This window comes from Cherax quadricarinatus, chromosome 49, assembly GCF_038502225.1.
Source record: "Cherax quadricarinatus isolate ZL_2023a chromosome 49, ASM3850222v1, whole genome shotgun sequence".
Lineage (NCBI taxonomy): Eukaryota > Metazoa > Arthropoda > Malacostraca > Decapoda > Parastacidae > Cherax > Cherax quadricarinatus.
This window is the reverse complement of record NC_091340.1, coordinates 2,783,502-2,796,624: the sequence shown is the minus strand read 5'-3', so window position 1 is coordinate 2,796,624 and position 13,123 is coordinate 2,783,502. Positions and strand designations below refer to the sequence as shown.

Here is a 13,123-nt window from a genome sequence, read left to right as displayed (position 1 = left end):
GGGTGATGGACTGATTACATCGTCTTCAAGTATCTTCTGCTTCTATCAACTTTTCTGTACTTGACTGAAGAAGCCTACTGTGTAGGCGAAACGTTTCATAATAAAGATACCTAACTGTTGCATATGTGTCTTACCTAACAACCTGTCGGTATTTTATACCATTTTAATGTTCAATCTGTCAGACACTGCAACACAAGGGTATCTTGGTACAGACCTACAATCAACTTCGACAACTTCCACCAGTGAGAGCGGCTGGATTTGAGAAGGACCTGACCTTTCAACATCTGAGTTCTTACCTCTCCTAGTGGCCTACGTCTCACCTCATGGCGCTATAAAAGCTCCATCCTGTCACTTCATCTCCATATTGTTTCATACTATGGAACAATGCTCTTCTCCAGACTGAGGGACTGACCACCTCAAAACTTTAAGGGTGATGGACTGATTACATCGTCTTCAAGTATCTTCTGCTTCTATCAACTTTTCTGTACTTGACTGAAGAAGCCTACTGTGTAGGCGAAACGTTTCATAATAAAGATACCTAACTGTTGCATATGTGTCTTACCTAACAACCTGTCGGTATTTTATACCATTTTAATGTTCAATCTGTCAGACACTGCAACACAAGGGTATCTTGGTACAGACCTGCAATCAACTTCGACAACTTCCACCAGTGAGAGCGGCTGGATTTGAGAAGGACCTGACCTTTCAACATCTGAGTTCTTACCTCTCCTAGTGGCCTACGTCTCACCTCATGGCGCTATAAAAGCTCCATCCTGTCACTTCATCTCCATATTGTTTCATACTATGGAACAATGCTCTTCTCCAGACTGAGGGACTGACCACCTCAAAACTTTAAGGGTGATGGACTGATTACATCGTCTTCAAGTATCTTCTGCTTCTATCAACTTTTCTGTACTTGACTGAAGAAGCCTACTGTGTAGGCGAAACGTTTCATAATAAAGATACCTAACTGTTGCATATGTGTCTTACCTAACAACCTGTCGGTATTTTATACCATTTTAATGTTCAATCTGTCAGACACTGCAACACAAGGGTATCTTGGTACAGACCTGCAATCAACTTCGACAACTTCCACCAGTGAGAGCGGCTGGATTTGAGAAGGACCTGACCTTTCAACATCTGAGTTCTTACCTCTCCTAGTGGCCTACGTCTCACCTCATGGCGCTATAAAAGCTCCATCCTGTCACTTCATCTCCATATTGTTTCATACTATGGAACAATGCTCTTCTCCAGACTGAGGGACTGACCACCTCAAAACTTTAAGGGTGATGGACTGATTACATCGTCTTCAAGTATCTTCTGCTTCTATCAACTTTTCTGTACTTGACTGAAGAAGCCTACTGTGTAGGCGAAACGTTTCATAATAAAGATACCTAACTGTTGCATATGTGTCTTACCTAACAACCTGTCGGTATTTTATACCATTTTAATGTTCAATCTGTCAGACACTGCAACACAAGGGTATCTTGGTACAGACCTGCAATCAACTTCGACAACTTCCACCAGTGAGAGCGGCTGGATTTGAGAAGGACCTGACCTTTCAACATCTGAGTTCTTACCTCTCCTAGTGGCCTACGTCTCACCTCATGGCGCTATAAAAGCTCCATCCTGTCACTTCATCTCCATATTGTTTCATACTATGGAACAATGCTCTTCTCCAGACTGAGGGACTGACCACCTCAAAACTTTAAGGGTGATGGACTGATTACATCGTCTTCAAGTATCTTCTGCTTCTATCAACTTTTCTGTACTTGACTGAAGAAGCCTACTGTGTAGGCGAAACGTTTCATAATAAAGATACCTAACTGTTGCATATGTGTCTTACCTAACAACCTGTCGGTATTTTATACCATTTTAATGTTCAATCTGTCAGACACTGCAACACAAGGGTATCTTGGTACAGACCTGCAATCAACTTCGACAACTTCCACCAGTGAGAGCGGCTGGATTTGAGAAGGACCTGACCTTTCAACATCTGAGTTCTTACCTCTCCTAGTGGCCTACGTCTCACCTCATGGCGCTATAAAAGCTCCATCCTGTCACTTCATCTCCATATTGTTTCATACTATGGAACAATGCTCTTCTCCAGACTGAGGGACTGACCACCTCAAAACTTTAAGGGTGATGGACTGATTACATCGTCTTCAAGTATCTTCTGCTTCTATCAACTTTTCTGTACTTGACTGAAGAAGCCTACTGTGTAGGCGAAACGTTTCATAATAAAGATACCTAACTGTTGCATATGTGTCTTACCTAACAACCTGTCGGTATTTTATACCATTTTAATGTTCAATCTGTCAGACACTGCAACACAAGGGTATCTTGGTACAGACCTGCAATCAACTTCGACAACTTCCACCAGTGAGAGCGGCTGGATTTGAGAAGGACCTGACCTTTCAACATCTGAGTTCTTACCTCTCCTAGTGGCCTACGTCTCACCTCATGGCGCTATAAAAGCTCCATCCTGTCACTTCATCTCCATATTGTTTCATACTATGGAACAATGCTCTTCTCCAGACTGAGGGACTGACCACCTCAAAACTTTAAGGGTGATGGACTGATTACATCGTCTTCAAGTATCTTCTGCTTCTATCAACTTTTCTGTACTTGACTGAAGAAGCCTACTGTGTAGGCGAAACGTTTCATAATAAAGATACCTAACTGTTGCATATGTGTCTTACCTAACAACCTGTCGGTATTTTATACCATTTTAATGTTCAATCTGTCAGACACTGCAACACAAGGGTATCTTGGTACAGACCTGCAATCAACTTCGACAACTTCCACCAGTGAGAGCGGCTGGATTTGAGAAGGACCTGACCTTTCAACATCTGAGTTCTTACCTCTCCTAGTGGCCTACGTCTCACCTCATGGCGCTATAAAAGCTCCATCCTGTCACTTCATCTCCATATTGTTTCATACTATGGAACAATGCTCTTCTCCAGACTGAGGGACTGACCACCTCAAAACTTTAAGGGTGATGGACTGATTACATCGTCTTCAAGTATCTTCTGCTTCTATCAACTTTTCTGTACTTGACTGAAGAAGCCTACTGTGTAGGCGAAACGTTTCATAATAAAGATACCTAACTGTTGCATATGTGTCTTACCTAACAACCTGTCGGTATTTTATACCATTTTAATGTTCAATCTGTCAGACACTGCAACACAAGGGTATCTTGGTACAGACCTGCAATCAACTTCGACAACTTCCACCAGTGAGAGCGGCTGGATTTGAGAAGGACCTGACCTTTCAACATCTGAGTTCTTACCTCTCCTAGTGGCCTACGTCTCACCTCATGGCGCTATAAAAGCTCCATCCTGTCACTTCATCTCCATATTGTTTCATACTATGGAACAATGCTCTTCTCCAGACTGAGGGACTGACCACCTCAAAACTTTAAGGGTGATGGACTGATTACATCGTCTTCAAGTATCTTCTGCTTCTATCAACTTTTCTGTACTTGACTGAAGAAGCCTACTGTGTAGGCGAAACGTTTCATAATAAAGATACCTAACTGTTGCATATGTGTCTTACCTAACAACCTGTCGGTATTTTATACCATTTTAATGTTCAATCTGTCAGACACTGCAACACAAGGGTATCTTGGTACAGACCTGCAATCAACTTCGACAACTTCCACCAGTGAGAGCGGCTGGATTTGAGAAGGACCTGACCTTTCAACATCTGAGTTCTTACCTCTCCTAGTGGCCTACGTCTCACCTCATGGCGCTATAAAAGCTCCATCCTGTCACTTCATCTCCATATTGTTTCATACTATGGAACAATGCTCTTCTCCAGACTGAGGGACTGACCACCTCAAAACTTTAAGGGTGATGGACTGATTACATCGTCTTCAAGTATCTTCTGCTTCTATCAACTTTTCTGTACTTGACTGAAGAAGCCTACTGTGTAGGCGAAACGTTTCATAATAAAGATACCTAACTGTTGCATATGTGTCTTACCTAACAACCTGTCGGTATTTTATACCATTTTAATGTTCAATCTGTCAGACACTGCAACACAAGGGTATCTTGGTACAGACCTGCAATCAACTTCGACAACTTCCACCAGTGAGAGCGGCTGGATTTGAGAAGGACCTGACCTTTCAACATCTGAGTTCTTACCTCTCCTAGTGGCCTACGTCTCACCTCATGGCGCTATAAAAGCTCCATCCTGTCACTTCATCTCCATATTGTTTCATACTATGGAACAATGCTCTTCTCCAGACTGAGGGACTGACCACCTCAAAACTTTAAGGGTGATGGACTGATTACATCGTCTTCAAGTATCTTCTGCTTCTATCAACTTTTCTGTACTTGACTGAAGAAGCCTACTGTGTAGGCGAAACGTTTCATAATAAAGATACCTAACTGTTGCATATGTGTCTTACCTAACAACCTGTCGGTATTTTATACCATTTTAATGTTCAATCTGTCAGACACTGCAACACAAGGGTATCTTGGTACAGACCTGCAATCAACTTCGACAACTTCCACCAGTGAGAGCGGCTGGATTTGAGAAGGACCTGACCTTTCAACATCTGAGTTCTTACCTCTCCTAGTGGCCTACGTCTCACCTCATGGCGCTATAAAAGCTCCATCCTGTCACTTCATCTCCATATTGTTTCATACTATGGAACAATGCTCTTCTCCAGACTGAGGGACTGACCACCTCAAAACTTTAAGGGTGATGGACTGATTACATCGTCTTCAAGTATCTTCTGCTTCTATCAACTTTTCTGTACTTGACTGAAGAAGCCTACTGTGTAGGCGAAACGTTTCATAATAAAGATACCTAACTGTTGCATATGTGTCTTACCTAACAACCTGTCGGTATTTTATACCATTTTAATGTTCAATCTGTCAGACACTGCAACACAAGGGTATCTTGGTACAGACCTGCAATCAACTTCGACAACTTCCACCAGTGAGAGCGGCTGGATTTGAGAAGGACCTGACCTTTCAACATCTGAGTTCTTACCTCTCCTAGTGGCCTACGTCTCACCTCATGGCGCTATAAAAGCTCCATCCTGTCACTTCATCTCCATATTGTTTCATACTATGGAACAATGCTCTTCTCCAGACTGAGGGACTGACCACCTCAAAACTTTAAGGGTGATGGACTGATTACATCGTCTTCAAGTATCTTCTGCTTCTATCAACTTTTCTGTACTTGACTGAAGAAGCCTACTGTGTAGGCGAAACGTTTCATAATAAAGATACCTAACTGTTGCATATGTGTCTTACCTAACAACCTGTCGGTATTTTATACCATTTTAATGTTCAATCTGTCAGACACTGCAACACAAGGGTATCTTGGTACAGACCTGCAATCAACTTCGACAACTTCCACCAGTGAGAGCGGCTGGATTTGAGAAGGACCTGACCTTTCAACATCTGAGTTCTTACCTCTCCTAGTGGCCTACGTCTCACCTCATGGCGCTATAAAAGCTCCATCCTGTCACTTCATCTCCATATTGTTTCATACTATGGAACAATGCTCTTCTCCAGACTGAGGGACTGACCACCTCAAAACTTTAAGGGTGATGGACTGATTACATCGTCTTCAAGTATCTTCTGCTTCTATCAACTTTTCTGTACTTGACTGAAGAAGCCTACTGTGTAGGCGAAACGTTTCATAATAAAGATACCTAACTGTTGCATATGTGTCTTACCTAACAACCTGTCGGTATTTTATACCATTTTAATGTTCAATCTGTCAGACACTGCAACACAAGGGTATCTTGGTACAGACCTGCAATCAACTTCGACAACTTCCACCAGTGAGAGCGGCTGGATTTGAGAAGGACCTGACCTTTCAACATCTGAGTTCTTACCTCTCCTAGTGGCCTACGTCTCACCTCATGGCGCTATAAAAGCTCCATCCTGTCACTTCATCTCCATATTGTTTCATACTATGGAACAATGCTCTTCTCCAGACTGAGGGACTGACCACCTCAAAACTTTAAGGGTGATGGACTGATTACATCGTCTTCAAGTATCTTCTGCTTCTATCAACTTTTCTGTACTTGACTGAAGAAGCCTACTGTGTAGGCGAAACGTTTCATAATAAAGATACCTAACTGTTGCATATGTGTCTTACCTAACAACCTGTCGGTATTTTATACCATTTTAATGTTCAATCTGTCAGACACTGCAACACAAGGGTATCTTGGTACAGACCTGCAATCAACTTCGACAACTTCCACTAGTGAGAGCGGCTGGATTTGAGAAGGACCTGACCTCTCAACATCTGAGTTCTTACCTCTCCTAGTGGCCTACGTCTCACCTCATGGCGCTATAAAAGCTCCATCCTGTCACTTCATCTCCATATTGTTTCATACTATGGAACAATGCTCTTCTCCAGACTGAGGGACTGACCACCTCAAAACTTTAAGGGTGATGGACTGATTACATCGTCTTCAAGTATCTTCTGCTTCTATCAACTTTTCTGTACTTGACTGAAGAAGCCTACTGTGTAGGCGAAACGTTTCATAATAAAGATACCTAACTGTTGCATATGTGTCTTAACTTTAATAATCTTTAATAGAAATTTCTGTGATTTGTCTAATGCTTCTTTACCATTGTACATCTATGTGCTGAGAGTTAGAATATTTTTTTTTTTGCTATTCGTGTATTTTTTTTTTCCAGATATTGTAGAATATATAACATCAGTACCAAGAAAATAGTGCACAGAATTCACAAAACATCTTTGCCAACACTAGATGCTGAAGACAATGTTACAGAAAAGGTAAGGTCAGTGATTTTATTAAAAACAGCTGATGAAGCAAAGATGGAGAGACAAGTACAGTACTATGGAGGAAACATTTCATTCATTCACTTTTATTCCTTGAACTGTGTTGGCTTTGTTTGTGTTTTGCAAGTTGAAATGACCTGAGGTGGTGATAAGGAAGTGGGAGCAGCGGTGAGGAAGTGGGGGCAGCAGTGAGGAAGCTTTAAGGGGGTCACAATCCACATTTCCATTATCTTTGCCTCATTCATTCTGCTGATTCTGTTAACTTTAATAATCTTTAATAGAAATTTCTGTGATTTGTCTAATGCGGCTATTCGTGTATTTTTTTTTTCCAGATATTGGAAGTACCAAGAAAATAGTGCACAGAATTCACAAAACATCTTTGCCAACACTAGATGCTGAAGACAATGGGGGATTTTATTAAAAACAGTACAGTACTGAGGAAACATTTCATTCATTCACTTTTATTCCTTGAACTGTGTTGGCTTTGTTTGTGTTTTGCAAGTTGAAATGGGGCAGCGGTGAGGAAAGCAGTGGGAAGCGGGGGCAGCGGCGAGGAAGCGGGGGCAGTGACAAGGAAGTGCAGCGATGCAGCGATGAGGAAGCAGGGGCAATGGTGAAGAGGCGGGGGCAGTGGTGAGGAGGAGGCGGGGGCAGCAGTGAGGAGGCGGGGGCAGCAGTGAGGAAGCGGGGGCAGCAGTGAGGAAGCAGGGGCAGTGGTCAGGAAGTGGGAGCAGTGGTGAGGAAGCGGGGGCAGCAGTGAAGAAGTGGGGGGGGGGGGCAAAAATCATATATTTCTGCTACTTCAAGCTCAATTTCAAGCTACTCTTAGTACTGACACCAATCAAAATCATCTCATTTTTAGTAGTACGTCTTCCATTTTATTAAATGATACCATGAAAAAGCCAATAAAACCATAAAAGCCATCCAAGAAAAAACAGTCACTGTGATTATTTGAAACCAAACACGTGGTCAAAGTTTTGTTTTCCCATCATGCACTGTTTGGGGTAGGATTTTTTTATACTGTGCACACTAACTACACACTCATTCTCTTATATCTAGTCTAAAATTTACCACTTGCAGCTTATCTGAGTGAGCTGAGCTTATAACATAGAACTACACAATGGACCCTGGCCTCAATGACGTAGTTCTACATAATGACCATTGAATGGGTTTAATGTTGCAGTAAGGAGGCTAGAGACATGGAGATGTCAGGTTGAAGATCAGTGAGTTATTGTAATTATTATGCAGAGAATTCAGACTAGAAATTAAAAAAATAGTGTGGGGACAGATTAAGAAAAGTTAATTCAGAGGGTAGAGGAGGAGTTGCTGATGTAGTTAAGGATTTTAAAGATGTAGCAGAATAGGATGACTAAGTGGGTGTATAAATGCTGATTGGAAGGAAGCTAGGATAGGAATCATGGGACATAAGGTTGGATAGTAAAGGTTTTAAGTTTTAGGGGCCTGAGCATTCATGAGGAGTGTGCAAAGGTATTAGGTCAGTGTGAGTGTAGTAAAGTTGTTTTTTATTGCTTGATGTGCTATTGGAGTTTGAGCAAGGTAATATATATGAATAAATTCATGGAAAACCAGTGAGCCAGACTTGATTTCTAAAGGTGGAAGGGACTATGCCTTAAATCTGAAGAAAGTGTGTGTGTGGATGTTGCATTTTGGATGATTGTTGAGTTAAGACTGAATACTTCTGCCAAGATAGCAGTTGAATTAATGATGGTGCATGAGTTTTATGGATTTGAACAAGAATCCATGACTTAATTTTGGTCAGGACTAACAACAGACCTGGATATTTACCTTTCCCTTAATTTTATTTTTAAATTAATGTCAGAATAAGAATTGTAATTTATTGTTCCTAGGTAGTAGGTTGGTAGACAGCATCCACCCCGGGAGGTACTACCATCCTGCCAAGTGAGTGTAAAACGGAAACCTGTAATTGTTTTACATCATGGTAGGATTGCTGGTGTCCATTTTTCTGTCTCATAAACATGCAAGGTTTCAGGTACGTCTTGCTACTTCTACTTACACTTAGGTCACACTACACATACATGTACAAGCATATATGTATATACACACCCCTCTGGGTTTTCTTCCATTTTTCTTACTAGCTCTTGTTCTTGTTTATTTCCTCTTACCTCCATGGGAAAGTGGAACAGAATTCTTCCTCCGTAAGCCATGTGTGTTGTAAGAGGCGACTAAAATGCCGGGAGCAAGGGGCTAGTAACCTCTTCTCCTGTACATACAGGTCTCCCTCAACATTCGCGAGGGTTAGGGGATCAAGAGCCTCGCGAATGTTGAAAAACCGTGAATGTTTGGTGCCCCAATATATTGTAGGGAAATATAATACAATACTGCTTCCTTAACTTGTTGAACCATGAACAATCATAAAATACATGAAAACGTCGTAAATTGTACTAAATATATACATGTTATGCTTTAATAACATGTATGTTATTAAATACCACAGACTCCACCAATGCCTCCACCACTTCCCCAACCACTGCGAGTCCCTACTACCCTCCCTCCGACCCCCGCAACTGGCAGCCAGCCCTCCCACCACTCAGTGTGGTGAGTGTTTTGTTTGTTCATTATTTGCTATTAAACTACAGTATAAATAATGTAAACCCATTCATGACTGCATATTGGAATGGCTATTCGGACAGGTATTGGACGGTGACATGTGTTTAGTCTTGAACACAGCAAAGAATCAAACATTTCTGCTACTGCTAATAATAACAATAGTAATAATAATAATAATAATATAATAATAATATAATAATAATAATACGATATAATTGAAGAAGGAAGTTGTACAAAAATACGAGGGAGTGGTTGACACATCGTCGGTGTGGCTTTGTTTATGCTGGAGTGAACATTAGTCTCCCTGCTCTTCCAAACATTTCACAATAATTCAGTGGTTGAGGCAGTGGTATTTAATAACATATATGTTATAAATAATAGTACATATTAATAACATGTATTATTATTATTAATAACATGTATGTTATTAAATACCACTGCCTCAGTCGCTGCTTCAACAGTTGCCTCAACAGCTGCCTCAATCGCTTCCTCAACAGCTGCCTCACCCGCTGCCTCAATCACTGCCTCAACAGCTGCCTCAGTGACCACTGCCTCAATCGCTGCCTCAACAGCTGCCTCAATTGCTGCCTCAACAGCTGCCTCAATTGCTGCCTCAACAGCTGCCTCAATCGCTTCCTCAACAGCTGCCTCACCCGCTGCCTCAACAGCTGCCTCAGTGACCACTGCCTCAATCGCTGCCTCAACAGCTGTCTCAATTGCTGCCTCAACAGCTGCCTCAATCGCTGCCTCACCCACTGCCACAATCGCTGCCTCAATCGCTGCCTCAACAGCTGCCTCAACAGCTGCCTCAACAGCTGCCTCAACCACTGCCTCTACCACTCCAGTCGCACTCAATCTACAAGTACCAAACACAATGAATTATTGTGAAATGTTTATTAGAGCAGGGAGACTAATGCTCACTCCAGCATAAACAAAGCCACACTGACGATGTGTCAACCACTCCCTCATATTTTTGTACAACTTCCTTCTTCAATTATATCGTATTTATTATTATTATTATTATTATTACTATTACTATTGTTATTATTAGCAGTAGCAGAAACGTTTGATTCTTTGCTGTGTTCAAGAGTAAACACACGTCACCGTCTAATACCTGTCCGAATAACCATTCCAATATGCAGTCATGAATGGGTTTACATTATTTATACTGCAGTTTAATAGCAAATAATGAACAAACAAAACACTCACCACACTGAGTGGTGGGAGGGCTGGCTGCCAGTTGCGGGGGTCGGTGGGAGGGTAGTAGGGACTCGCAGGTGGCGGGAAACTTGAATATGATTTGGCGGTTGGGAATTCGCGAATGTGTGAAGCCCGCGAAAGCTGAAAACGTGAATGTTGAGGGAGTCCTGTATTACTAAATGTAAAAGGAGAAACTTTCGTTTTTCCTTTTGGGCCACCCTGCCTTGGTGGGATACGGCTGGTGTGTTGAAAGAAGTGTTGAAAGGTAGTAGGTTGGTAGAGAGCAACTGCCCAGGGAGGTACTACTGTCCTGCCAAGTGAGTGTAAAACAGAAACCTGTAATTGTTTTACATGATGGTAGGATTGCTGGTGTCTTTTTTTCTGTCTCATAAACATGCAAGATTTCAGGTACGTCTTGCTACGTCTTCTTACACTTAGGTCACACTACACATACATGTACAAGCATACATATATGTTTTTTTTGTGTGTACTCGCCTAATTGTACTCGCCTAATTGTGGTTGCAGGGGTCGAGACTCGGCTCCTGGCCCCACCTCTTCACTGAACGCTACTAGGTCCTCTTTCCCTGCTCCATGAGCTTTATCATACCTCGTCTTAAAGCTGTGTATGGTTCCTGGCTCCACTACATCACTTGCTAGACTATTCCACTTCCTGACTACTCTATGACTGAAGAAATATTTCCTAACATCCCTTTGACTCATCTGAGTCTTCAACTTCCAAGTGTGACCCCTTGTTTCTGTGTCCCCTCTCTGGAACATACTGTCTCTGTCCAGCTTGTCTATTCCACGCAGTATTTTGTATGTGGTTATGTCTCCCCTAACCCTCCTGTCCTCCATTGTCATCAGGTCAATTTCCCTTAACTTTTCTTCGTAGGACATTACCCTTAGCTCTGGAACTAACCTTGTCACAAACCTTTGCACTTTCTGTAATTTCTTGACGTGCTTGACCTGGTGTGGGTTTCAAACTGGTGCTGCATACTCCAGTATGTGCTTGTGTGTTTGCATGCATGCATGCGTGTAAGGGATGGCTCCGGTCTACTTGGAGTGAAAGTTGTATTGGATGACTGAGAGAGCACAGAATTCGTCAGAATAAATCGTCACTAAAGAAACTGAAGGTCTGTTATTTCAGCTGGTATCTTAATTAACAACCCTACACTCTGGTAGTTATCACTCATTCTTGCAGTTCTTACAACACAGTTAGTGCTGTAGATATCACTTTATTACTGTTAAGGTTGCAGTTCCTCATAATACTCATGTCACTAGTTCGTTTTTTCTTCAGTGTTGCTATTCCTGCGCTTTTAGTCATGGGAGTAGATGCTATCTGCTGGTAACTGTTGCTGGGTGTTTCACTGGCTGTGGCCTGACCTCCCTCTTCATCTGCTGAAGCTGGTCTATATCGACCTCTATCCAAGGCTGAAATATACAGTTCTCTTGCCTGTATTTTATATGTCTGTGCTTGTGATTTCTCACTTTGCATTGCTCAGTGTTTGACACTTAAATAAAAAAATCATTATACTTATTGTATAATTTAGATAACACAGTTTGATAAAAATTAGAATAGGGTAACAATATTAGTTGATTTTATGGAAATGGAAAAGAATCCTTCCTCATTAAGCCACGTGTTTCATGAGAGGCTGCTAAAATGCCGGGAACAAGGGGTTAATAACCACTTCTGTATAAATTATTAAAAAAAAAAAAACACTGAAGTTTCTTCTTTTTTGGGTCACCTTGCCTTGGTGGGAAATGGCAGTTGTGCTAAAAAAAAAAAAAGGTACTAGTATGTGTGAGAATGTTAAATGAGAGAGGAAACAAATGTTATTCAGGATTTTAATATGCTGTTTGAGAGAACAATTTGTGAAGGGATTCAGGGGAAACAGGTTAGCTTTTCTTAATTTGTACCAGTAAATGCAGTGTCTGAACTCTAGAGGAATGGTAGGAATGATAAATTTTGGTGAATCCTTAAAATTGTGTTGACAGTATTATGGGAAGACAGCTAGGAAATGAGTAAGGGTGAGTAGGGTTACTTAGTTTATTTCATTTAAAACAAGCGGTAAGTGTTTTATAAAGTGTATTGGGGCTCGGGTATACTTTGTTCTGATAAAAATGTACCCACTATTAACAGTTTATTTTTCTCATTTAGTGAGAAATATTTGATAATTTCTAAAAAAAATATATTTATCCACAGTCTACAAGATTATTCTACGATGACACACTGAAGTCCTTCTGCCGCCGGCTCAGTTTCTCACCAGACGGGGAGCTCCTAGTGACACCCTCTGGCATTGTAGAAGACGATAATGGAAAAATAACTAATGTCGCCTACGTGTTTTCTCGCCATGCTCTCTCCAAGTGAGATATGTTTATCTTAAGAGTACCATCTGTTTCTTTTGTTTAGGACCTGCATAATTTTTTTTTTAAATGCTAAGAGATTTAGTATGAATTTTGCTGATAAATTATATAAATTTATTATACTGTTTATGCATGGAAGAAAAAGTGATAGGTCTGATTTATTGCAGAAGTCAATTATCAGATATTGATA

The 13,123-nt window shown here is 41.3% G+C and overlaps 1 protein-coding gene across 1 annotated transcript in view; it reads left to right on the top strand.

Annotated features, from left to right (window-relative positions):
- LOC128696979 (chromatin assembly factor 1 subunit B-like) overlaps positions 1-13,123 on the top strand; it is a gene marked incomplete at its 3' end in the record, with an annotated part of 47,766 nt that overhangs the window by 14,441 nt on the left and 20,202 nt on the right. Inside the window, 2 exon segments of the mRNA XM_070095092.1 lie at positions 6,675-6,774; positions 12,773-12,933. Of these exon segments, the coding sequence (XP_069951193.1) occupies positions 6,675-6,774; positions 12,773-12,933 (261 nt within the window).